General features: G+C 40.7%; 1 protein-coding gene across 4 annotated transcripts in view; it reads left to right on the top strand.

Annotated features, from left to right (window-relative positions):
- Positions 1-21,492, top strand: part of DAAM1 (dishevelled associated activator of morphogenesis 1) — a 164,642-nt gene extending 143,150 nt beyond the window's left edge. For all 4 annotated transcript variants that reach the window (XM_045900963.3, XM_054513734.2, XM_045900962.3 and 1 more), the window contains 8 exons: positions 2,688-2,794; positions 4,547-4,635; positions 5,479-5,647; positions 9,082-9,189; positions 10,695-10,755; positions 13,867-13,998; positions 17,501-17,671; positions 18,762-21,492. In XM_045900963.3, the coding sequence (XP_045756919.1) occupies positions 2,688-2,794; positions 4,547-4,635; positions 5,479-5,647; positions 9,082-9,189; positions 10,695-10,755; positions 13,867-13,998; positions 17,501-17,671; positions 18,762-18,971 (1,047 nt within the window). In that variant the 3' untranslated portion in view covers positions 18,972-21,492. The remainder of the gene's footprint in view (positions 1-2,687; positions 2,795-4,546; positions 4,636-5,478; positions 5,648-9,081; positions 9,190-10,694; positions 10,756-13,866; positions 13,999-17,500; positions 17,672-18,761) is intronic.
- Positions 21,493-27,884: the final 6,392 nt, after the last annotated feature.

Genomic DNA, 27,884 nt, shown 5'->3' on the forward strand with positions numbered 1-27,884 from the left:
GGGAGTCCCTCAGACTAGAACTGAATTTCCTTGCACAGTAGATAAAAACAAGGGGAGAAAACAAGTCTTTTTCTCTCTCTTCCTTCTCCCTTCCCCTTGCCTTACTACCTTCCTCCCTTCCTCCTTGAACTGAGGAAGAGCAAAAAGATATTTGTCCTGTCCACTGGCACCTTTTGAACACAGGAACATAAATGCCTAGAATCTATCAGGCCACCAGACCAGCGAGTCCACTGGCATCCACATCCATTACATCCCATCAGGAAAGAGGGGGTGTCTCTGGCCTCTGCTCTGGCCCAGCCCTTCCTTCTGCTCAGGGACCCAGCCAGATCAGAGCACCCTATCCCCCTCTCCTCGATCCTACACCTTTTCCTCTTGACTCTTAACTTGTTCGAGTCTCAACCTTTCACAAAACACCTTTTAATACCACACATGCCCATCTAGCTACTGTCCTCTCTCTTTTTTGATACAAGCAAAGTTCTTGAAAGCTTGTCCACACTCACCTCCTGTTCACTTTTCCTCACCTCCCTAAAGCTGTTCTCACTAAGGACTCGCCACCTCCTTGTTGCCAAAGCTAGGGGGCTCTTTGCAGTCCTTATCTTCCTTGATTTGCTACTGGTACGTGACACCAATGGCCACTTGCCCCATGGTGAAATGTGTTTCTTTGGCATTTCATTGTGTCCTCTGAAGGTTCCTCCTCTTGTCCTCATTCCTCAAACACTGACTTCTTTCCAGCCCTGCTTTGTTTCTCTTGATGGTTCCCCTGGTTACCTCACTCACATCCTTGCATGTTACAGCCAGTATCGATGCTTTGTCTTCCAAACAGGTCTCTTTAGGATGTCAGACCCATTTGTCCACCTGCCGACTAGGAATCACTACTTGGTTCTCTTGCCAGTATTTCAAACACTGAACTCACTTTCTCCCCACCCACTCTCCTCCAGCCATTTCTTCCTGGGTTTCCTGTTATGCTCTGTATACATTGTTGCCTAAGCCAGAAGCCTGGACCTTATCCTTTTGACCCTCTACCATAATCCATCATCCATCAACAAGTCAGGCCAGTTCTGTTCAATTCCCTAAATAGCTCTAGAATCTACCCACTACCCAATCCAGGCCACTGTCCTCTCTCACCTGGATTATTGTACCAACAGTCTAATCACAACTCCCTAATACTTTTGATCTTTTCTAATTCTTTCTCCATCCTGTGAGCGTGGTGGTCTTTTTAAAATGTTAATTCGTTCCCCTACCTAAGACTTCAAGTTATATCACAGAACCCTCAAAGTAAAGACTGAACTTCTTATAAGGTCCTTGCTACTCCCTGACCTTGACCACTGCTGCCCTCCCCCCTGCCATTATAGCTGTTCTACTTGCATAAATGCTGTGCCGCCCACTCCAGACCCTGGCACATGCTGTGTACTCTGCCTCGAATATATTTTCAACTGCACACCATTCACCTGTAGTTCTAAGTCTCTTTCCCTGCTGATGGCACCCAGACTGATTGCCTTTTCTGAGGTCCCTTCGTTAAATCCAACAGACTTTGGAAACCTACTAAATGAACCATCCAAATGCCAGCTTCAAGTTTTGGGGAGGATCTTGGGGTCCAGAGTGTCAGTGTCATTAAAAAATGTGTATATCCAAGGGCATCTGCCAGAAAATAGCACACATGGACAAGGCTGTGGGTACATATACACATATTTGTGACTGTAAAGGAAATCAGACACAGAGTACTTTTTCAACTTTAAATATTATTGCTATTTCTCCCACAATCCATGCTCATTTCTTCCGCCAAAATAAAATACAGAATCAAAAACTAAATCCTACTGTGTTCTTCTCATCCATCTCGACATGGAGCAAAAAAATGAGATGGAATTAGATAAGCAGAGAAATAAACAAGTTGAATGGAAAATACACATAGAATTAGTCATTCCAGCATGATGTAATAGAAAAAAGCATTGAGCTGGGAGTCAGGAGACCTAAGTTCTATTTCTGACGATTACATGAACTTTCTTTGTAATCCTGGGTAAGCGGCTTTGTCTCTCTGGACCTCATTTGCATCATCTTCTAATGAGAGTGTTGAATCTCCCAAATCCCTCTAATGGTCTATGCAAAATGGATCCGGGTAAAGAACTTCCACAATCTGATATGAGAGACAACATAGAATAGAAAGGTGCCAGGAATGAATCTTATACCAGTTTAACTACTTGTAAGTAAAAAAGAAAAGATTTTTCCCCCAGTTTCATTGAATATTACTGACAACATCACTATAAATTTAAAGCATACAGCATAGTAGTTTGATTTACAAATGTGAAATGATATTGCAATAATTTTAGTAAGTACCATCTGTCATGTCCTATAGATACAATAAAAAAGGAAAAAAAAATTCTTCCTTGTGATGACAATTCTTAGAATTGACCTTCTTAACAACGTTCCTGTACATTATATAACAGTGTTACATCCCTCATGCTGTACATTACATCCCTAGAACTTAGTTGTAACTGGAAGTTGGTACCTTTAGACCACCTAACTGGAAAGATTAGTCATTTGTATTATATCTTAACAATGACCTGTAGCAGAGTTTATAAATTAAACAAAGTTACAATCTCATCTTTGGGGCAAATTAACTGAAAGAGTGAAAAATTACTGCAAGAATTTAGTTATAAACCTCAGTTTTAATATTTGTGTGTACTTTTTAGCTCTTGAAATTTGTTCCCGAAAAAAGTGACATTGACCTGTTGGAGGAACATAAACATGAACTGGATCGGATGGCCAAGGCTGATAGATTCCTTTTTGAAATGAGCCGGTAAGTTTGAAAATGCATAAAATGTGAACATGCCCCTTACCTTTCTTGGGAAGTTAAACTTCCGATTCTGTTTGAATTATTTGGGCCAGTAACTTGGGTTAACTTAAACCCTTTTTAAATTACAGAATCTTCTTAAGTCTGAGTTGTGTGGAATTTGTTTATGTGAGTTCTTGCCCATGGGTGAGCCAGTGTTAGCATTTCTTCATAATTACCTCTGGTTCTGGACCTAAACAACTCATAACTTTTCCTGGTTCCAGATGGTGTCATTCTCCCCACCACTTTGACTGCTATGGGATTGTATCTCACTCCTCTCTGTACCTCAGCATCTCAAAAAATGGACAGACTCAGCAGTGTCGACCTGAAGCCCACATACATGAACAGCTAGGGTCTGGATGTCAAATCATGACACATGCAGACATCTCTAATCAATCATGGCACACTTCCCACAGAGCCTTGGCAAGCATTCTCAACCCTTCTCCAGAAAACCCAGAGGCAGCCACTGCTTCATAATTTTCTTTGGCATGTGAGCTGAGTCTATTTGCCATCCCAGGCCTGGAAAATTGATTCTGCATTAGACAAGGACCAGTGGTCCTGAGACTGTCCTTCAACCCCAGGGCAGAGCTCTTCCCCCGAGTACCAAAGGCCTACGAGTGTAGCCAAGAGGAAAGTGTCTCTCACTCTACATTTCTGTCATATCCAGACTTACTTTTGTTGTTGTTCCATCTCAACTTGCCATTTTATATACTACTCTAGGACAAAGGCTGGTTTTGGAATTTTGACAGGTGTGCCCAGCAAGCCTGTGTGTAGATAAATAGACGATCACCTGCTGTCATTTTGTAGTTGTCTAGATCTGTGCATGCATCCTCCCCCTTGATCTTCCCATCAGCCCCGCCAGGAGGGCTGTTGGGTAGGGAGGTATTCTCTTCCATCTAATGGAGGAGTTTAGTTACCTATTGAAGGTCACCTAACAAGAGGAGAACCTGGGCTGCAAACCCAGGTCTGTTTGATTATATGGGGCTACTGGACTGAAGTTTCCAATAGAGAGCAGATAAGGCAGTGATTTGATTTCAGAAGGCCTTGGCAAGAATGCCTGCCCTCATCCTTTCAGCAGCAGCAACTTAGTGTGACCAGGGGCCAGTTTGCATCCTGTTATCTCTGGTCACTGGTTGCTGTCTTGGAAGGCAGAGCCTGCCAGCCCTGAGGAAAGCAGATAGGGAGCTAGTTGTAAAGAAAGAGGATGGTTTGGGGACATGAGTGGGGAGTGTATGATATGAGGAGAGAATGATGGAGACAAGTTTTACTCTGCAGCTTTGCCAAAGGCAGACTCTCGAAAGTTAAGCATGGGAGAAACTTAGGAAACAGCCCCTTATTTGCAGCAGTATGGGGAGAGGCTTTATATTTTCATTCCTTTTTATCTCCTCTGTTCACAAGAGCTCCTGGGACTCTGAGGAGGGGAGGAGGCAACTTTCCTTTTCTTTTAGCAGTTGCCTGATCTGTTTAGAGCTAAGGATCCAGCTGCCATTGCCCAAATACCCGCTGTTGGTCGAAGGGAAATGGGCTCTCCAGACAAAGTGGCCTCATTTCCTGTGCTCCTGTCCAGGAGAGGGTGAGGGGTGTGTGTGTGTGTGTGTGTGTGTGTGTGTGTGTGTGTGTGTTTTGGGGGGGCATGCTCTAAGGTACCTCCATATCCATTGAATGAACATAGACATCTTAAGTAAATAAATGTTCATCAATACATGCTTGCTCTTACAGAATTAATCATTATCAGCAAAGACTACAATCACTGTACTTCAAAAAGAAGTTTGCAGAGCGTGTGGCAGAAGTGAAACCTAAAGTAGAAGGTAAAGTCAGGCCTCCAGATTGAAAATGATGTTCATCATAAGTGCCCATTTGCAAATACAATCCAAGTGCAGATAGTAAACAGGATCTGTTGGGTGATTTTTTTTTGCTTAAAATCTTTTGGTATGCTGATGGGTAATTACTTAAGGTCCACACTTGGCCCTCTGGTCTAGCCTGGGTTCTGGAGCTCACAGCACATCTCCTGGGCTCCTCTGTAGAAGTGGGCTTTTAACTTCCTGGGAGTTGGTGAGAAATATATTTGACTGTTACTAGCGTTAAATCTATAACTAGCTTTATCACAGTGGTGCTTTACTAGATATTTCTCGGGGAAGATTTAAGGCTATTAAATTTTTAAGTGTTTGAAACATGGGCAGCTGAAGAGCACAGCCACAGAGTGCAAACTGGACTCAGGACTGTGCTCAAGCCCCAATCCCTGATGACAACAACAAGCTGTAACATGAAACACATTTGGCCAGGTTTTTTTGTCAATAGATTTGATCAATAATCCTGTTGATCTGACTTACACTGGGCAAGAAAGTGTTTGCACAGGAATGTGGGAAATGCAGTCACTTTCTGTGTGTTCTTAACTGCTTATGGTTGATGAATCAGCCAAGAAAAGGACTAAGAAAGGATAGGATTGTGCAGCTACCTGTGGGTCAGCTGGCTCTAGAGCCCTGTCCCCTCGCTCTCTGCTTCTGGATTAGGTGTTTTGTAAGTGCTCCCTGGTAGTCCAATGACCCAGTCTTACATCTTCAATATCTGCTCTCAGGTGTGTGGATTTAGGATGGGTATCACTGAAGAGTCTTGGTTGTAGTAGTTGTGTTTGTGTGTGCTTTATTTTGAAGCAATTCGTTCTGGCTCAGAAGAGGTGTTTCGGAGCCGCGCCCTGAAGCAGTTGCTGGAAGTGGTTTTGGCATTTGGAAATTACATGAATAAAGGCCAAAGGGGCAATGCATATGGATTCAAGATCTCCAGCCTAAACAAGATTGCTGACACAAAATCTAGTATTGACAAGTAAGTACGGTATCTTCCAACACTTGGAGGATCCAGGAGCTGAAGTCAGACCCCTCTGGGCCTCCTGGGCCTCCCTGATACTGCAGCCCCTGGTTTGCTTGTCTCTCACTCATGTTCTTTCCCTCTCCAGCACTGACTTCTCTCTTCTCTCCTAATCACAAATAACCCTAAATTCCCATCGGACCAATTATCCTTCATCCATTTTCAGTCCCCAGGGATAGCATCTAGTCTTAAGTTTTTGGGTTTTCTTGGATAAACTTTGTATTATAGTGTAATACACTAAGGACAAGTCCACTAGTCAGAAATGTACAGCTGGATGAATTTTCACAATCTGAACCTCTATATAACTAGTGCCCCGATCAAGAGACAGAATGTGACCCGCATGCTACTGGTCTCTTCATGACCTCTCCCAGTCATGACCCCTCCACAGAGAACTCTGTTCCAGGGAAAAGAAAAAAAAAAACTGACAGCTGATGAGAGAATGTGAAGCTTGTTGGGGTTTTAGGATATGCCTTCCTTCCTTTATGCACTGAAGCTAGCAGCTATAAAAAATTATGAGGTATAAATGCATTTTGGCTGTTGGTATTAAGCTGCTCCTTCCAAGACTCCTCAAAATGTTTCCTAGAAAGTGTGTTTTAGGTGAATGGATTCTTGTTAGAAACACCGAGAGGTGAAAAATGCTCTGGTGTCATTAACAGGTAGGATCATTAGGCGTAACAACACTAGTTTCCCAGGAAGCTCTGTTTCGCTAAGGTTCTTACTGACTTCAAAGCCACTTGCATAATTGTTTCTAAGGTGAATTTCCCTGCATCCAAATTCTTTTTAGAAATATGGGCTGTTCACCCTAATTTTCCCTCACTAGTAAGGCTTTTTACTCTATATTTTCTATAAAATTAGTGACGCATAGCATTATGGCAACCCTGAATCCATCCCATAAGAAATAAGCCGTGTGTCAAGTTGTAGGGCTAAAGCTTATTTTTTGCCTCATGTAGAGAGAAATTAACAAAGCACAGCTATGATCACCACCTTATTTTTAATGTAAGCGCTTGATCCTTCCAGAGCGCTTTTGCATTTGATTGTGTGGCATACACGGGCCAAAGTGCTATATCGCCTGTTGTCAGATAAAGAAACCGAGGCAGTGTCAAGTGGTTCATTTAGCTTGCCTAAGATCACAAGCAAGGTATTTGGCCTCTGCAGGTATTTGATGCCTGTTCTGCTGCCCTCAGCTCTACTCCAACAACAGATGGATTATTCGGAAGTTGTAGTAGATCGCTGCAACATCTTAGCTGCATTTAAAGAGCAGTCACCTTTTTAAGGAAGGGTGTTCTCTTCAACTCGGCTTGCAAGTTGGAGAGGAAGGAGACCCTCACTACCAGTTAGTCCTCTCTCTCCTTCTCCCTCCCCCATCCCCCTCCCTCTCTTTCACCCCCTCTCCCCCTCTTCCTTCTCTCTCTTTCCCTTGATACCCTCCGCCCCCTCATTACTGATAACCTGGCACTTACTATGTAATTATCTGCTTATTGAAGTTACCATAGAATTTAATACACAAGCCTTTTCAAAATAATAAATTAAAAACATTTCTGATCTCTTTTTCCTCTTCTTCCTGTGAATATTTGGTCCCTAGAAATAGTACCAGTGTCTTATAAACCCATAGTGCCTAGCAGAGTGCCTTGTTTATAAGCAGTCACTCAGTAAATGCTCAGTTGAATCTAATCAGACCGTATGAGAGTGGAACAGTTAGCAGTGCAGGGTACGTTCACTCTGCTTTAAATGCTTGTTTCCGGTCATACCAGCAAATAATCAAATGTGTGGCTGTTTTCATTCTTCAAGAATTTATATTCAGTCAAATGAGGTGTTATTTGGATAGCAAATAAAGGTGAATGTTCTGATCTAGTATGAAGTCTTTCTACACTAAGAAAAGTATATGTGGTTAATTAAATTTAGTTTCTCTAAACAACAAAGCATCTCTGTGAAAGAATGAAGAGAAATGGCTCTACCCTTTCTCATAATGGTAGCTGGGATTTGGTCCCTTCTGCAGGAGGCACTTGGGCCGACACTCAGATTCTGTGAACAGCAACATTGGAATGGAAGGATAACAGCTCAATATCTGCAAAGTAAATGGCCAGAATCATTAGCCACTGCTTTACTTGTCTGAGCTATTGTTTTCTAATTACTTCTTGAAAGCAAGAAAAAGGAAGGAAAAAATTTTTTCATACGTGGGCCAGTTGACTCAGAGAATGGGATCACATTGACTTCTGTGAAGATGCAGGGGCAACCAGAAATGAAAACCATTTCATTATTATGGGAAAGGAAATTATTTGACAACTCTGCTTCACTTTAGTTGGGGGTGGGTGCGGCTGTTATGACTTAGCCTCGTAAATTAGCAAACTGCCTAAAAATTATGAACATGTCTTTAAAGAAATACATTTACGTCCTCTTGATTATGGTAACTTTCAGTAGACTAGTGGTTCTTGATCCTGGCTCTTAGAATTACTGGGGAGTTTTTAAAAATGCTCGTGCCTAGCCCCACCCCCATTCCAATGAAATGAATCTCGGGTTGGCCCAGGCATCTGGGATCCAGGTGACTGTAATGTGCCCTGGAGTCAGGGACAACGGGACCGGACTACCACAGCTTGGCCTAACAGACGGTGTTATCAGGCATCCACTTTTTCAGACCAGGTCAGTCAGGGTTCAGTTCTGTCACCACCAAAGAGGGAGCTGGGTTATACAGTTAGGAGCTGAAGTGTTGCTAAAATTAGGAAGTGGATTCTTGGCTGCAAGGATGTCATAGTCATGATGGCACAGTCCTGGCCCACTTCCAGGCCCAGCCCTACAGCAGGGGACCTCCTAACTTTTTGACCACCCTTTGCTACAACCACAAAACAGATGAGTCCGAGGGGACGAAAGCTAGCAAAATAAATGAGTCAGAGGGGGAAAAGTTATCACAGAGTTGAAAAAGCTTAAATGAGAATTATCAATAAATTCTTATCAGTGAGTCGCTGCCCTGTACTTTTAGATGTGAAAAATAGCTGTCCTTTTTAGTGAATTAAGCATCCCTCTGTCCCCATCCCCCCCCCCCCATCCTTATTGTGAGCCTCAGGGCACACCTTGTCTTTGGTAGGTATGTCCCCACTGGCAGGGGTTCCACTTCATTTCCATCATCCAGATTTTGAAGGATGCTTGTTATGAGGCAAAGTAGTAAATCTTGACCCCTTTGCTTTTGAAGATACATGCTTCCTTTTGTCATATGGTTACGTAAATCTCATGTAGGCTATCCCCTATTCCCTTCTCTTGAGAATCCCTGCCTTGGAGGAATCTCCAAATTTCGAAGTGAATGCAGGAATATAGCATTCTTGCAGGTTCAGCCACTTGAATATACATATCATATACAGATATTAACCATGTTTAATACTTTTTCCGTTTTTTAATTGTAGGAACATCACACTTTTGCACTATCTCATAACTATTGTGGAAAATAAATACCCCAAGGTCCTCAATCTAAATGAAGAACTGCGGGACATTCCTCAAGCAGCAAAAGTAAAGTAAGTACTTACAGGGATTGTTTTAGTTTTTTTAAAATCACTTGAACTGTGCTTTAGCGATTGAGGTAGTTAGCTGGCATTGCATGAAGAGGGTCCTTCTGTTTGCTTTCCCCTGAACAGCATATGAAGTAAAGTTTGAATCCTATCCAAGTCACTGAAATATGTTACATGGTTTTGAATATATATGTTTTCTAGCTCTTTTGGACTACTCCTGCATGTAATTTTTAACTTCCAGAAAACCTAATTTTCTGAGTTATTAAGAGTATAAGAAAGGAATGTGGTTTCCCTAGTACTTTTGAAAGGTAGTTCTATTAAATACAGGTAGGAGCACCCTTAGTCAACGAGGATACAAAGCTAAGCAAATAGAACTTAAATGTCAGGACGTTGCTAGTAATTTTCACATGTGCACACACTCTCAGAAACCAAGGCAACCTTTTAATGGAAAGCAGTCTTTATGCAAATGAAGAAACTAAAAATAAAATGGAAATTTGCCAAACTTTCACCACAAGACTTCACACCACTTTTCAGAGACTGAAGAGCAGGCAATTTTCCTTGTTGTTCTTCCCTCCTCCTTTTGGCCCTTTAAAAATGTGTGTGTGTGTGTGTATGTGTGTATTTAAAACTGCATCTTTTTGCAGTGATTTTGAAAAGTATGATGAGCAGGCTAATTTTTCCCTCTTTTTGTAGAATTTATAGAAATGTGAGACATGAAATTAAAAAGTTAACTGAAATATTGGTGAATTTGTTTACATCTGAATTATCTGAGAGGATTATGTTAATAATCTCTGATGTTTAAAAGCCATCAAATGGAAAGTTTTATAGGAGAAGCCCAGGAAACTTTCTCTATACAAAAAGACAGTGAAATCTAGTTAGTACAACTTTAAGAAATATCATTGTTGATTGAAATTTAAGCCATCACCAGGGTATCCGCCGGCTCAGGCAATAGAGCATGCCACTCTTGATCTTGGGGTTGAGTTTAAGCCCCATGTTGGGTGTAGAGATTACTTAAAAATAGATCCTTTAAAATAAAAATAAATTTAAGCCATCACCTTATAATATTCACATGACCAGAGCTTCAGTGAAGAGCAATGCAGTTATTATGAAGAGTACAATATGAGCATGATTGTGGATAAGAGTTTCTTTTACTTGTTCGAAGGGAGCCGTGAATTGCAAAAAACTTATTTCCACGTATAATAATTTGCTTAAGTCAGATTTTCGTGAGATTGAAACCTGAAGTATTTTTGTACAGAAGGGAGACATTTCTATTTTGCTATTTTTAATCTATAAAATATACCTGCTGGCTGTGGGAAACAGAAACCATAATTCCATATCTAAATTCCCTAAATTTAAAATGTTATCTTTCTGTGAGATCGGAGCATGGAAGGGAATTTTAAACATTTAAAATAAACTAGTGTGGACTTCCAAGCAGGAGATATGTAAACCCATCATCTATTTAATACATTTAAGTCACATGTTGGTTACTAAAATGTTACTATTTACAACAGCATGACTGAGCTAGACAAAGAAATAAGTACCCTGAGAAGTGGCCTGAAAGCAGTAGAGATGGTGAGTATGTGTTTCTTTTTCTTAGCCCCAGTCTCTTCACTACCCCTAGTGCTGATGATGTCCAGCATGGTGGTATGCCCAGGAGAAACATTTATTGATTAAAGAAATAACGAAGTAAGAAAACAAGAGCAGTGAAGAAGCAAAGGCAGGTTGTGTCACCCTGGTGACTCAGCTCCAGGACGTCTTGGGGGTATCCCAGGAGCAGGAACCGGGGAGCTAGGCCTAAGATTGCACCAGTTTTCTTACCTGTAAGGCAGGGCTCATTAAAGCAGATTGGGCTAGATAATCTTCAAGGATCCTCTCTGTGTCCACGTTCTATTAATAAGTGATGTTCTTTCTCAGAAGAGCAGTGGAAGACCTCTGTTGTCTTGGAGTTGGTCCTTTGGGGAGTATTTATTGAACAGACAGACAGACATTTGGGTGTACGGTCCATTCTCAAGGCCAGGAGTCATGATGATTCAGAGTCCTTGCCCTCCAGGTGTTGCAATGGCCGAGAGCAGTAGGTCTGCTCTTGAGAACACATCCAGATAAGCACAGTGATTACAAAGATGCCTTGAGGAAGAAGGGTGGATTTAGGTTAGTCCAAAGCTTGTGGAATGATTGGCATTTATTAGAGGAAGCTTCTCTTCTGGAGGAGATGAACTTTGAGCTGTGACTTAGGAGGAGGGTGGGGTGAACTCAGGTACACAAGAGCGAGGTTGTCCCAGGGCCAGGCCTCTGTGGAAGGAGAACAGGCCATGCCATTGGAGGCAGAGGAGTCAGTGGGCTTACACATGGCCCCGGAGGCCGAGCGCCACGTGGGTACCACCCAGTGCTGCCTCGAGCCAGGAGGCAGGTCAGGACAAGGAACCTGCTCAGGAGAGTGGTCCTAGCTCTGGCTTGGCACTAGACAAAGGACACTGCTCTGCAGGCAGCTTGGAAGGGTGCCCTTCTCTTAAGTATCTTTCAGATCATTTATCAGCAATGTCATGAGGACCCTCCTCCTTTTTTTTTTTTTTTTAAATAGTAAGACTATGCCATTGAAAGCAGTTGATGTCAGGGGCGCCTGGGTGGCTCAGTCGGTTAAGCGGCTGCCTTCGGCTCAAGTCATGATCCCAGGGTCCTGGGATCGAGCTCTGCCTACTTGTGTTCTCTCTTTATCTCTCTGTCAGATAAATAAATAAAATCTTTAAAAAAAAAAAAAAAGCAGTTGATGTCACTAAAGACAGAACTCTATAATAAAAGTTAAAGTCACAATGTCTAATCTTTTTCTGTTTATTTTTAATAGGGAGCATGTAAGGTTTTGTTTGTTTGTTTGTTTGGTTTTTGGTTTTTTTTTTTTCCTTTTTTGGGGGTCGGGAATGCTCTTTCAAAAGTAAAGGAGATGAACTGAATGAAGTCTTTTTCTGCCAACCCCAGTAGGCCAAGACACTGAGTGAGCAGCAAGTAGGATGGTGCTTCTCAGATTTCAGAGGCCCAACTGGATAAGGGCAGTTTGGGATGAGACTTGTTTTATAGCCTTCTCTTGGTTCCCATTTCCTCCCAGTGGAAGGCTTTCTTGAGACTAGTGTGGCAGTTACAACAGCCCTAAAGCCTGGTCATGGATGCTCTGACCTTTGCATCTAAGCTAGTTCAGAGCAAGGCATGGGGAGGGGTCCTGGTGGGGAGGAAGTTTTGGGTTTGGGGTCTATTAAAAGTAGTTGTGCTGAAATCTCTCCAGCACCTGGGTCATGTACACTGTAACACATTTTTCATAGGAAAGGGGCTACAGAAACCTTCCCTTCCCCGAGCATACATGTCAAGATGGAGCACCCGAAGGAAATAATGGGAGGCAAACCTTGGCCTGTCTAAATATTCATGAATCCTAATTGTGCTTGACACAAATGGATTATATTGTTTGAAGATACCAAAGATGGAGTTCTTAATTTGAATGGAATAAGATTTTACATGAATGAAACACTTTAAAATTTTATATCTCTGTGCCTCACATACATACATGCTCACTTTTAAGGCCAAAGCGCTAGAATTGTGGCAATTTATTCCAACCAGAGCAAGTTCCATATTTTATAACTTTCCACTTGTGTTATTTCTTCGATTCTCATGGTGATGTGGATATTGCCTGCTTTTTTTACAAGTGAAGAAACTGAGGCCCAGGCCACTTGTCACGGATAAGAACCAAATCAGTGGTGGAGCTGAATCAGAACCCATAGCCTGTGACCTCTCCACTCCTGCTTGTTAGTGCCTCTGCCAAGGCAGTTATGGAAGAAAATAGGTGCAGGTTAAGTTAGTTGGTGCCCAGCGTAGCTGTTGCTGAGACTGTGGAGTCAGACAGATCTGAGTTCAAATTCTAGCTCTTTCACCTATCAGCTTTGAGCTAAGCTTTGGCTTTGAGCTAAGAATTTAATCCCTCTAAACTTCAATTTATGTGTCTGTACAATGAGGACAATAATCCCTCACTCACAGAGGGTGGGATTAAGAAAGTGCATCTAGCAATGGTTGAAATTAATTACTAAAATTAGATTTGAATCATCTGTGTGTTCATCACCCTGGTAATGGAGAATATGGGTAATTAATAAGACACTGATACTTGTCTGTTCACAAAAACAAAATAGTGTAGACAAGAAGAAAAATGGTAAATGATTATGGTGCCAAACACTACAGTTGAAATTCCACTGACCCAGATATCCGCATGGAGAAGAAAGTCATTAGACTTGGCAGGAGGGAAAGAAGGAAAAATCAAGGAACCAGAATTCTGAGCATAGAATATCAATAATCAAACTACCTTGCTTTCAGTCACACACCTTTGGAATCCAATTTGCTCTCCTTATTTAGCTTCTATTAATTATCTAAATGCTAATCTACTTACGTCCTAAAGCTAGTGTAAGAAATCACACTGTTAAAGTACTCAGATAATTGGCTAAATTGCTGTTTGCAAATATGTGGGTGCACGTGGGCATGGCTCTGGCATGGTAGACAGAAGGGCCGGGGGACCTAGGGTATCACAAAGTGTTTTAGAGTAGGTTTTGATGTGTTCGTCATTCTGACTTATTAAATTCGAGGTATATGGAAAATCAGACAAGGTGAGTCCGCATTTGCAGGCTTCCTTGACGTTATCCACTTCCTGTGTTTAAGGAGCTGGAATATCAAAAGTCTCAGCCCCCACAACACGGAGACAAGTTTGTGTCTGTTGTCAGCCAGTTCATCACAGTGGCCAGCTTCAGCTTCTCTGATGTGGAAGACCTTCTAGCAGAAGCTAAAGACCTGGTAAGTTGCCCCTTGCATACTGAGTGTTGTTTAACAGGGCTGATACCTGCAGATGTTCAACATTTTCATATCCAGGGCTGTGATCAATTGAAATACACCCTTTTTGTCTGACTGGCTTGTGTCGCCTTTAGGTTAGCAAGACCTCAGAGTATCTGGATGGTGTAAGACCAGTAAAGATTTTGCAATTTTCTTATGGTTGATTTTGGGTTAAAGTTACCTCTGGGAACCAGAAGAGTAGATTACGAAGACCAGAGGCAGGATAAAATGTGAGATAGGTGTGACCAAGGCCACGTGTCCCAGTACCTGTAAGTTATATGCTCTCCCAAGATAGAGACTTAGGGCAGGAGATTCCCTCTTAAAATCTCCAGCAGAACTTATTAAAGGAGATACACTTTTTTTTTTTAATGTTATGTTAATTACCATACATTACATCATTAGTTTTTGATGTAGTGATCCATGATTCATTGTTTGCAGATAACACCCAGTGCTCCATTCAATAACGTGCCCTCTTTAATACCCATCACCACGCTAACCCATCCCCCCACCCCCCTCCCCTCGAGAAACCTCTGTTTGTTTCTCAGAGTCCATAGTCTCTCATGGTAGGAGATACACTTTAATTCACAGCCTCATGGCAAGAGGCATATGTCTTAATAATACAGCACTTTATATGATTTTTGCTATTTCAAAATTTTGTTTTCCTCTAAAGGAAAAGTTTCATTGGCAATAACTAGGACCTTAGCTCCTCCCCCTCCCCACTATTTCCTCTTCCAAAATACATACACATTTATATACATGTGCATGTACACATTCGCTCACTTTCTCTCACCCCGCCTTCTCATTGTTAATAAGTGATCTTAAGCCCCTACCCCAACCTGTCGAGCTCTTCCACTATGCTCATCTCTCAGTTGCCACAACAGTCTTTAGCTTTAACTTTCCTTTGAAACTTGAGTAATGGATGTCATTTCCCTGTAATCATCTGTTTAGTAATAGAAATGGATGATTGTTTATGTAGAGTGTATATACACAACTGCTTACAGTTCAGAAGAAGACTGTATTAGGATACATTAGCTAGTCTCAACCATAAACCCCACCTCCAACATGATCAAATAAATGGAAAGATAATGTGTGGTCAGAGGACTGCTGTTAAAAGTCCAGCTTCTGCTGTCCCATGATTGATGTCAGCAACCTCCACTGCCATCCCCCCGTCCCCCACCCGTCTCTGAGGTGTGCCTCACCACTTCGGATGACACAGATCTGTAAAGGAGGGGACTCCTCCTCCCAAACCAGGCAGTACAGAATCTACTGCTTTGAGGGCTCAAACATTTTTATAAGAATCCACCCTACAGTTGATTTTTGATGTAAAAACACACACTTACGCACAACCTACTATTTTTTTTTTTTTTTTAATTTTAGTGTGGGAACTTTTAGTCTGGGACTAGTTTTCTTCAGATTTCTAAGACTAAAATATACATGACTTCATCATCACTAGAATTCCTAGATAAAAAGATCATTCAGGATGGCTTGGAGTGCATGAACTTGAATGTTTTAGAGACTCAGTTGTAGGCCGTCTAATGCCATTTTGTTCATACCAGAACTTTTAGAAATTAGCTTATAAAGCCATGAAGGCAAGCTAGAGCTTTGCATGTGGCATGTGAACAATGTATTTGTCCCTAAAGAACTCTGGTTTCCAATAGAATATTTCCAAATAAGTAAAACATTGAGAACAACTCCTCAGTGAAGAGAGAAACGGCAAAAGAACATTTTTATTATAAATTTAAAGATATGACATGACAACTATAAGACACACACACATATAACTTTGTAATTGTTTTATCTCAGAATAAATATTGAGGGGGAATTGGAGGAAGATAGTCAAAAAGTACAAACTTCCAGTTATAAGATAGATAAGTATAGGGGTTGTAATGTACAACATGATGATTGTAGTTAACACTGCTGCATGCTACGTTTGAAAGTTATTAGGAGAGTAGACCCTTTTGTGTGTATCTGTATGGGGTGATGGATGTTAACTAAACTTTGGTAATCATTTCACAATATATTGAAGTCAAGACATTACGCTGTGCACCTTAATTTTATACAGTGCTGTGTGTCCATTATATTTCAGTAAAACTAGGGCGAAAAAATAAAAGAGAATAAATGCTGAAAACATTTACTAGAGGGAGATAGTATTACTGAAATATCAGAAAAAAATATAATAAAGGCAAATAATGCAAGAAAAATAAAAGCAATTAGGAAATCTTGGGTTGGGGGCACTGCACAAACACTTCATAGTCTAAATGAAGAGAATTAAAGATCTGGAAAATGTTAAGTAGTTGATTAGGCATAGGGAATGAGAATTCATTTGACTCTGAAGCTGGAAACACCTTCCTTAGCAGCTTAGGAGTAACAGCATTAGATCCTTACAGAGGGAAGAAAAATTCTAACAAACATTGTGACTGGCATTGAACATTATTTGGCTAGTCATGATACCACTAAGACTCCTAAAAGCATGCGATCTTGAGTTATGAAGATAACTACCAGGAGAACTAAAACTAGAAGAGTACAGCATAGGGACTATAGTCAGGAATAGTGTAATAACATTCGGTGACAGATGGGGACTACACTTTTCCTGGTGAGCACTGCATACTGTATAGAATTGTTGATTCATTGTGTTGTACACCTGAAACTAATGTAACACTGTATGTTAATTATACTTCAATTTAAAGAATTAATATATTAAATAAATGGATACATTCACCAATCCAAAGGAAAAAAGAAAAACCGAGGAGACTGGAAATAACTATTCTGTTACAATATACATATATTTGTATTAATTTTTTTAAAATTCTCCCTTAATATTTTGCATTTTAGCTATTTTGAGAGGATTTGCACCAAGAAGGTTCTCTCTTAACAAAGGATTTGGAATAAAATTGTATTCTCAGTCATAAATTCGGTGTTGCATTAATGATTCCGTAGTCCGTGACTGTTTTCTAGCTGAGGCCCAGGAAATATCACAATACTAGCATTACTTAGGATTAGGAAAAGCAGCTAAGAAGCACTGGATCCCATTTGCTTTTGATATTAACCATATGGCACCAATAAATGATATTAAACTACTTCAAAGAAAAGTTAAAAGTCCAAGTTTCCCTACCCCTGCCGAGTTTGCTATTAGTTTTATGTCTTGAGTGCTCTGCCCTATGATATTTTGCTTTCTTGTTTTTACTACTGTTTAGTTAATAAAAAGTCAGAGTAGGTCATCAATGGTGTTAAGCTGAAATGAGGTGGAAAAGAATAAATGGTTTCAAAAGTCAAGGAGTATTAAATTTTTTACTTTAGTGGTGATTGATGGGCCTGTTCAGCAACCAAAGATAAATACAGGCTCACTAAAATCCAGCAAGTTATATTTGACTCTTTTTGAGCTTCACTACTTCTAGAGAGATTTCTGTTTGATCACAGAATTCCCTTGGAACCCTGAACTTCTTAAAACTCACTTTTTTCCCCCCAGTTTACTAAAGCAGTGAAACACTTTGGGGAAGAGGCTAGCAAAATCCAGCCGGATGAGTTCTTTGGCATTTTTGATCAGTTTCTTCAAGCCGTGTCAGAAGCCAAACAAGAGAACGAAAACATGAGAAAGAAGAAGGAGGAGGAGGAACGCCGTGCTCGCATGGAAGCCCAGGTAAGAGAATGAGGACGTCAGCCGTTTCCATCTCCTGGAAGTACCATGTACCAGTGCTGCCTCTCCTTGGTGTGTAGATGGAGCTGTGATGTGCCTGCAGGAAGGAGGGCATCAAGGTGCTCTCTAGAATGCTGCTCGGAGTTTAAATCAGTATAAGTTTCTCTTGGGCAATCTGGCAATGTATATCCAAAGCCTGAAAAAATATATTTCTACATCCTCTGACCTGGAGTTTCATTTCTTAGAAGTTATTCTAAAGAAATAATCATAAGTTTGCCCAAAGAGAACAGCAGTCTTTATAATAGCCCTCACATGGAAACAACCTGAACATTTACCAACCAGGCATTAGCTTCAAATGGTACAATAGCTACATAATGGAATATTTATTCAGTCCTTTAAAGTCATGTTTTCAAAGAATATTTAGTAATAAAAGAAAGCTAACAAAATTATTTCTATGTGAAATCTTTTTTTTTTTTTGGTAAGTGTTAATAAGGAAAATGATAGTGGTGGGGTATACCCCCAGCACGTTCACAATGGTTATCTCTTAACAGTAGGATTAACGATGATTTTCCCACTCTTATTTATATGAATTATCTAAATTTTCTATAATGTACGTGTATAATTTGGCTTTCCATAAACTCGTGTGTAGCAGGCTCCAGGCATCCACAGGAGATAGAAGCTGAGCCTTTGATGTGAGGACAGTGGCCCGATGAGCATTTGCTTTAGTCTGTCTGTACCATCAAAGAAACCAGTATTTGGGGTCTGTTCAGTGATAACTTCCTGGTTCCATTGTAGCAACAGGAATTGCCTCGATTGCTCTTGTTTTAACTAGAATATCATGAGGTTTACCTAGATTCTAGATGGTGAGTGTCTAATTACAAAGTAGTGGTCGTCTTTCTTCATTATTCATTGCTTCTACAATAAGACCTCAAGTCCCAGTTCCCCCTCTCTTGTGAGGTCCGAGTGGCTTAGCAGCTATTGGATGCACATGGGTTGATGTGACTGGAGTATGGCCATACTTCAAAGACTTCATCTCCACTGAAAACAAAACAACACTTTGACACTTCTGTAAGAGGATGCTTTCTATTTGCAGCTCAAAGAACAACGTGAAAGGGAACGTAAAATGAGGAAAGCAAAAGAGAATAGTGAAGAGGGTGGAGAGTTCGATGACCTGGTTTCAGCTCTACGCTCAGGAGAAGTATTTGACAAAGACCTTTCTAAACTGAAACGGAATCGCAAGCGTATTACCAACCAGATGACGGACAGCAGCCGAGAGAGACCAGTCACAAAACTTAATTTCTAATTTTCCTTGGATACTTTTTTAGAACGCTCATTAGCAGCCCTTTGAAGTGACTAGAACTTTTCATTACACTGCCTTGCAATCCAAACAGTGGCAATTTCTTCCTTCATCTGTGAGTGAATGCGTGAATGTATGTGTATGTAAATGTATGTGTACATATATATTAAAAAAATGTATATAGAAGTCTGAGTGTTGTCTGGAGACCTATATGTATGGTTAAAAAAAAAAATCTATGTTAATGTATGTGCTCAGAAACCCTTTGTGTATGCATTCATAATGAGTATGGCTCATTTTCTTCCCCTGAACACCACGGCTATTCAGAAGCACAATGCTATCTCCTGAAAGAGATGACAGAGACATTCCCTAGAGTAAAAAGGAAAAACAAAAGCAAAAAAAAAAAGAAGGCTTGAGAAATATTTTATGGTTTCCAAGCTTGGTATACTTTGAAATTATTTTCACTGGTGAAACTGGTGTTGGAAAAATATAGATTTAAAATGGTTTTTGATAGTTGACAATGTGACACTGGTGTAGCCCATCAGTGACTGATAGGACCAGCTTAGAATTTCCGACATTGGTGTGGGGGTGCAGTCTGTAAATGTTTATTGAGAACATCTTGCACACAATCTGAATTATGTAGAATGTCAATCAGACTTTTTTTTTTTAATATATTTAAAACTTGGGCATCGATTTTTTTTCCCCTAATTTCATCGAGTTCTCTGCCAAGCGCTCTTGAAGATTTCTTTACATTGCTTTTGAAAAGAACACTATTTATCTGAATGCAATTCATGCTCTTGTTAAAGAACAAGGTTGCCAGAATGTGCTTGTTGTTATAACAATAGAGATATATAAACTTTAAAAATAAAAATTTCCCACCCAAGACCTAAAAGGAGGGATTCTCTGAAGGGATAAAAATTATTTAAAATTTTTTATGGGGTGCCTTTTTTTTCTTTTCTTTTCTTTTTTTTTTTTTTTTTTTTCCTATTTTGTAGGACAAGCTGCATCTTCTGTCTATATGGGTCTGGACTAAAGGACACTTAGTGAATGCACAGAATGTCAACAACACCAACAGAGATGCCAAGATCTATTTATCTCTAAGTATGTTTGAAGTGGTTTGTTGTTTATATGTTGTCATTTTAAATTGTGTGTCAATAAAGCTACCTGTAAAATTTCAGTCCAAAAGATAAAGCTCTCAGGGAGAAATGAATAAAAACAATGAACATTAGAAAATAAAATATAGATGCTTACCATTAACCTACCAACTCTTAATATCCTTAAATTATATATAAAGAGGACTGTTACTTTTTTTTTTTTTTTGGCTTTGCTTTATTTATTTGTAGTGGGGGAGGGGGGCTAAGATTCTCTCTTTTCTTTCTATCAATCCTGTTGTGGTTGGGTTTCCTGTGGAGAGAGTAGTTTGTCCTGTTGCACTAGAACATTATTTACTCACTAAATTGAGTCAGTCAATTAACAAATATTTATTAAACACCTACTATGTGCCAGGCTTAGTAGGGCTACAGTAATAAGCAAGACAAAGTCCCTGCCCCCAAGGAGCTTATGTTCTAATGGGGATAAAGGGGTGAATAGAATACCAATATGCGCTGTACAGGAATCATGCTATTTAAAAATGATCTGTATAAACTATAATGCTTAGTGCAGATGGCAAGGTCTCTGCACTATGTGAAAGCTGTGAAATAGTGCTCTAAGAGTTGTCAAGAGCAGTGGTTTTACATTTTTTTCCCCCTCATTGCAAGCTTAGAGACTTTCTACCCATTTTATGGAAGTAAATGACTCTAGCTAATAAGGCGGTCATAAACTCACAGCAGAGGTTGTGCTCCCCAGCCCCTAGTAACCAAGGTCTGCAAATGCACCGGGTTAAAGGTGCAGACAGAGACTTTGCTCCAAAAGGCTTGAAGATTAGGAATGGGAGATGATGGTGGATGTGTCTATTCCTTAACAAAAGTGCCTCTATTTTCTTTTCTATTTATAGCAAGAGAAATTTGGTCTGGCTCAATTTTGGAACTGTATTTTGAAAATGGCTTTGTTTTACAGTTTAAGGAATGGACAAGTGGATGGAGTGTCACATAAAGGAGCAAGCCCGTGTAGTGTGTCCCTCTTGCCCTTTGTAATCATCTTCATTTTGATACGGCCATCCTGGTAGGCCTTACCATATCCATTTTTGGTTTCTTTCCCCAAAAGCTTTGTGCAGGTAATTCCATGTGCCATTGTTGAAAAAAAAAATCTACTTTTTAGATTGGTGCTGGTGTAAGTAGCCACTTTTCTCTCTTGGGTGTGTATTTTAAAGTTTTTTGTTTGTTTTTTTAAATTAATGCCAAAAAGAAAGCATTATAATTTGTAAACTTAATTACATGTCTTGTATCTTATTAGCTTAGTAGTTGGAACCTCTTAGTCTTTAGGTGCAAGACTGTTGTTATAGTACCAAGAAAAAAAATGTTGTATGTGCTATGAGATTGTACTTTTTTTTTAAAAAGCAATATGCAATAAAGAGACGAATTCATTGGGTGTATGTATATGCTCTCTGTGAGTTATTAAAACAGCATTATCAAACTTCTTTGTACTTTGCACTATTAAATATTGACAATTGTTTGCTAAGTCAAGAATATATACATATTTTTTAGCTTGTACATACTGGACCTAGAATTGTACAGTTTTTTGCTATGGTAGCATTCAGTATGTTCACAGACTGATATATGCTACCTCTTTCTGTCACTTTTCTATAACCTCTTTGTATGACTCCATAGAGTTACAGTTTCTCAGCATGGCTACTGGTGAAATTATTCAACTGGTGATAAGAATGTCTGGTCTCGAGAATCAAAATTGTTTACATTTTGAAGCATTTCCTTTTTTAAAATTAATTTATGATATAGGTCAAGATGAGAAGTATCACCTGTGCAGAACAAGGGATGTGTATTATATCCTCTGAAAATTGGGGCTTTTTCTTGGCCCCACATTGCTTTGGCTGCCTGGCCATCCTCAACCCAATTTGAAGTCAAGCTAAAAACAAATTGTCCTGGTGGCTGATAGAGGACCTAAGCACTTCTGATCTTTGGAATGGACTCATGATGGTCTTAAAATTGCCAACTATCTTGTATTTCATCTAGTCCGTGGGCACTGCTTGGTATTCAAAGACGACTACTTTTCTCTTATGGAGGGCATTCAGATGGGAGAGAGCTTTCTGCATGGTAGACAGTTTTTTTATTCCATCCCATAAACTGAACGTACAATTACCAATTTGTACATTTGGGTGTGGAGCTGTGTACAAAACCACCTAGACCCTCAGTTGCTCATGGAGTATTGATAGAAGTAGAGAAAAATATGAAACTTTCAGATCATTACATTTCCTTTTACATCTTCAATTTCTCCTAAAAAAATCATTGCTGGGGGAAAATGTACTTCTGTTAAAGGGACGAAGCTACTTGAAACCTCCAGGACTTTGCTCCTTTTCTGTAACATGGGTTTATGTGACGCAAAAGGTTAATCTTTATTAAACTAGTTTAAACGCAGTTATTCAAAAGATCAAGTTCTGAGTTTTCTGAGTAGGTTTTTTTTTTTTTTTTAATAACATCAGCTGTTTCCTACCACGTAGTAAACCTAAAATAAGAACTCCCAAGGTTTAACAGCTACTTGATACCATTCAGTTCCAGATCACTAGCTAGCTTCAAGAACCACTGGACTGTGTGTAGATCTAAAGTCAGGGTTCTAGGGTTTTTTGCATCCAAGTCATTTATAGACCATCACTATGTTGGGCTAGGTGCCCATTTTTTCAAAGTGGTGTATATATTGGTTTGTCTCTATATCCCTGTGCCCCTGTTAATATGAACTCTAATGAAGTCTAAAAACCTGGTGAGTCTACCATTAAGAGATGGCTTAAAATCTATAGTTCTTTATCTTGGAGAAAGTTTAGAACCCCTGGAGGAAGGAGTTTCCTGTTTATAAGGATTTTCATGTTTTTCATAGCAAAGACCAATCAGAATTATTTTTCACTGGTCTTGGGGGGAAAACCTCGATCTAACCTTTGGTCTTTTCCCTGACATACTTTTGTCTACTGCAATCAACTATGTTTCCATGGTGTCAAACAAACAACATGAACATAGGATTGCACACTAAGGGTTTTTGACAAAGGAGATCCTTATTTTTATCAAACCTTGATACAGTTTTCTTTCCCCATGGGAAAAAGAGAGATCCCCAAGTATAATTTTGTCATGTCATTTACATAAAGTATTTGTTTTTTATGCTTCTATGCCTACAGTTTCTTCTACTGGAAGGAGGAAGAAACAGTTCTGTATTGGTCTTCGGTACCATCTCCCATTTCATTTATACCCATTATGGTCATGTGGGGACATTGCTATGGCAAAGGAACCTGCAGTCCCCCCACCATGGGATGGTAAGCATCTCTTGTTAGTGTCCTCACCCCATTCTCCTACCCCCACCTCCAGTGTAGAGGAACTGCCCTGACTTTCCTGGGATGGGAAGGGGTGCCCGGAGAGGAAGTGATTGTAATGCTGAGCAGCAACTCAGGAAGACGGGCACAGGGGAGAGAAGGAAGTGTCTCCACCAGCTGCTTAAAAAGAGAAAAGCCTGTGTGTGGATGGCCAAGACACTTCCCTACCAAATTAAGTCAAGTTGCCTTACTCCCTTTTACATAATCCTCTTAGCTAAATTCCCTTTGATGATTTATTGTGCCCTTTGACTTCCCCAGTTCATTCACATCCGTGTGTATCACCCTATGTGTAAAGCCCAACAGGGTAGCTTCTCACACTTCCTTGGACTTCCATTCAGACCAGTACCCTTTGAGACTTCAGCCCTGTCTCTAAAACCTCCTGATTACCTCTTACACCCAAAGGATCTTGCTGTCCATTCCTTAACTCTTTAGAAAGCAGGGGAGTGGAGGTGGGGGGTCAGAAAATCACTAGTAATCTAATTCACACTTAGGCAGTTCAGATTATAAGCCTTTAGGATTTCCAGTTTGAGTTTCTGCAAGTTGATTGTCATCTGAAGGCTCACAGGAAGAGCCTGTCCTTTTTCTCTCGGTCTTTCTTCCCTCCAACCTCCACCGTAATAAAGACTTCATTATTAAGAATTCTCTTAAAACACCTTTTGCAGAAAACAGCTCTCCTACTGCCTTGAATGAGATATTTCACCCTGAAAAGCAACAGCTGTTTAGTGACCTGACATTTTTATGGCTGGTGAGTTCACACTAAAAGGTTGGACTTCTAATGTCTGCTAGAGGCGTTGTTAGGAGTGGGGGTCCCTGCTAAAGGATTAATGCACGTAGGAAAGGAGATTCTCTTACATGACCTGGGGAAATGATGCTTCGAGGGCAATTAGCATTGACTTTCTTTCAAAAGAACATGCCAAAGGTGACCCTCATCATGGACTTTCCTACAGGAATGTGGCAAAGGTGAGCCTGAACAATCCTGAAACTACCTATAGTCATTAAAGGATTCCCCGCGGAAGACGACTGCCAAGTTCCCTTGCGCTGATTTCTGAGCAACACCAGAACCTAAGAACTCACTTCCAGAGTTTGTCTGTAACCCTAGGCACGTCTCCCAAACACCTTTTTTGGGAAGTTCCAAAAGTTCCGCTGCAGGATGTTGTAGTCCTGCCTCTGAGGCCCGAAGTCCCTGGGAGCTAGGGAATCGTGGCAGCCAACTCCCTCGCTGAAATTAAACCCACTTCTCCTAATTGCACAGTTCCCCAGCCACAGCCGAAAGCAGAGCCTCTGCCCTGGCTGCGTGGAAGGAAAAGGTGGAAGGTCAATGGCTGAGGGCGGATTCCATGTCAGCAGCGAAGAAGCTCACGTGAGGGCTTCCTTTTGTTTTACCAGGTAACTGGTAACACTGATCCCTAGAGTCCCACCGGGTCTGCACCAACACCACTTACGTGCATTATTTAGTCAGAAAATCAATGTATATCATCAACGGGGCTTTTCCCTGGAGAGGTTGTGGTAACCCAGGAGGAGTGTGGTTGGAAGAGGAGGAAGGAACAAATCAAAGTGAGTGGATGGGCCCCAGCGGAATGCCGCGTTCTAACAGGTACTGCCTTGTAAGAGCAACTCCGACAAAAGAAAATGCATCCCAGTGAGGAGGTTTGGAAACTGACTCAGAAGCATCCACTGACAAGAAACTTGAAGCCTGCAAAACCCATTACTAAGGCGACAGGGCAGCTGGCCTCGTATCTGAAGAGGGCGAAGACTTATTCTGCCTACACCAGTTGGCAGGGCTACAACCAATTGGTGAAAGTCACCAACAAATTGAGGTCATCTTTTTTTTTTTTTTTTTTTTTTTATAAAAACGTGGAGCCCAATGCAGGGCTTGAATGTCCCACCCTGAGATCAAGACTTGAGCTGAGATCAAGAGCCTGTCACTTAACTGATCTAGCCCCCCAGGTTCCCCTAGAGCTCATCTTGTAGAGAACTTTCAAACTCCTTGAGCTGCCGGCCATCAGGCTGCTGCCTCCTGCGATAATGAGTTCACCCATCCTTAGAGACCTTCAAACCTGTAAACTCAGAAGTTTGGGACTAAGTGACAGGTTGGATAGATGATTTTTTTTAAAGCTTTTTACTTGGAAATAATTTCAAACTTAGAAAAAAATTGCAAAAATTAAAATAGCGCAAGGAATATCTTATGCCCTTTTCTCAGGTTCACTTAATGTTAACGTTTTACCCCGTTCGCTTCATCATTTCTCTTGTTCTCCCTTTGTGTGTGTGCGTACAGATAATGTTTTTTTCTGAACCATTTGAGAGCAAGTTGCTTACATCATGGCCCTTAAAATTCCTGAGTATTCCAGTGTGCCTTTCCTAAGAGTAGGAAACCTCTTGTACAGAACCTCAGTACATTGACCGACCTCATGACTTTATATTGATATTTGCATCTAACTAACCACCCAAGTTCCAATTTTGTCAGTTGATAGAATAATGAATATCCTTGATAGCCTTTCTCCCCTCCAGAAAAGGATCTAGTCCAAGATCAGATAGTGCTTTAGTTGTCATATTTTCCAGACTCTTAAACTCTCTGATCTTCGTGTGCTGGGATAGTGACAGTTTTGAACAGTAGTCCTCTGGGAGGCAGAATGTCCTATGTCCTAATTCCCAGAACCTGTGAACATGTCCCCTTACACAGCAAAGAAGACATTGCAGATGTGATTAAGTAAGGATTTTGACATAGATTATGCCAGATCAGCCAGGCAGGCCCAGTGTAATTACAAGCATCCTTTGAGGAGGGAGGTAGGAACCTCAGAGACAGAGAAGGAGATGTGAGGACAGAGGCAGAGGTTGGAGTACTGTGATTGCCGGCTTTGAAGATGGAGGGGTACCACAAGACAAGGAATGCAAGGCCCCCCCCCCCCTTTTTTTAACTAGAACTTCCTTTGTATTGTGTTTGTCTGAGTTTCTTTTTTGTTATGTTGAGGTTATCCGTTGTGTGCTGGAATGCAGCATGGGCACAATCAGAGAATCCCATCCAGAGGCACACAATGTTTGTTTCAAAATTGCTTCTTACATAACACGACAAAAACCTAACCTACTAGAGGATACAGAATCTATTCTGCCCTCTTCTGCTTCCCCTCCCCACATCCTACTCTGTTCCAGACTGAGGATGTATGACCAAAAACTGTGTTCATAAGTTACATGGATGGGTTCATTCTTTTTTTCTCTCCCTTTGGTGTGGTTATAGTAATCATTTGAAATACACTCTGACTCGTTTGTGCCCATTTTCTTTCAGTGTTACTTGGATTTTGTCTCCTCATTCTTATTTAATTTTTATTTATTTTTGAACGTGTAGGCTACTAACAATTTCAAAACCAAAACTATATGAAAAGGTATATTCACTGAAGTGTCACCCTCCTGTATCCTTTTACCCCACTCCCTATCCCTACCCTTCCTTGTATGTATCCAACTTTAGTGTTTTCTGGTTTACCTTTCCTTTGTTTTTTTTGTAATGAATAACAGATACATGTGTGTTTACTTATTTTTCCCTTTTTTTTTCTTTTACACAAAAGATAGCATGCCACATGTGCTTTTTTACAGTGAGTCTTTTACACGTAATACCTGCTGGAAATTACCCTCCCTATCCATTCATACAGATCTTCAACCTCACTCTTTTTTTTTTTTTTACTGCATTGTTTGCAGGTAACACTGCTTATTCAACCAACCCCAGTATTCTCCAATTACATATGTCGTTGCAGTGAATAACCTTTTGCATCTTTCTTGTTGTTGAAGTTCTATTTCTAGTCTAAATTCCTAGAAGTGGGATCGTTGGGTCAAAGAATAGACACGTAGGTCATTTTGTTCAAGATTGCTAAATTCCCCTTGTAGGGATGGCACCGTTTTGTATTCCCACCAGCAGTGTGTATGTGTGCCTGATGAATTCAATCCGTTCTCACAGTCTCCGCTGTCACCATCCCGGACACAGCACCATCCTCTCCCTTCTGGGTTATGGCAATGGTCTCCCAACTGGTCTCTTTGCTTCAGCCTTTCCCCCACTTCCCCACACCCCACGGTCTGTTTTCAACACAACAGCCAAAGTGATGCTTTCAAAATGTATGTAAAATCTTATCACTCTACTTAAACTCTCCAGAGGCTTTCTATCTCACTTAGAAGTCAACGTGACAGTTCTCACAAGGGCCTCCTACACCCTAAATGATCTGGACACTTGCCAGCACCGTTCCCCCTCTGACCTCATCCTCACTACTTTCCCTCTTCCTCCCTTTGCTCCAGCCGCACTGGCTTCCTCTTCTTCCTTGATCATACCAAGGAGGGGCCTACAGCAGAGCCTTCGCATTTCTGTTTCCTTTGCCTAAACCACTCTATCCTTAGCTATGACATCACTTTCGCTGTCACCTCCTCCCCACCTTTCTTCCAACATAACCTTCTCGGTAATGACTTCCTTGCCACTCATT

The sequence above is a fragment of the Mirounga angustirostris genome, unplaced genomic scaffold, assembly GCF_029215605.1.
Source record: "Mirounga angustirostris isolate CCGP_5_RB_7025 unplaced genomic scaffold, mMirAng1.0.hap1 SCAF_9, whole genome shotgun sequence".
Lineage (NCBI taxonomy): Eukaryota > Metazoa > Chordata > Mammalia > Carnivora > Phocidae > Mirounga > Mirounga angustirostris.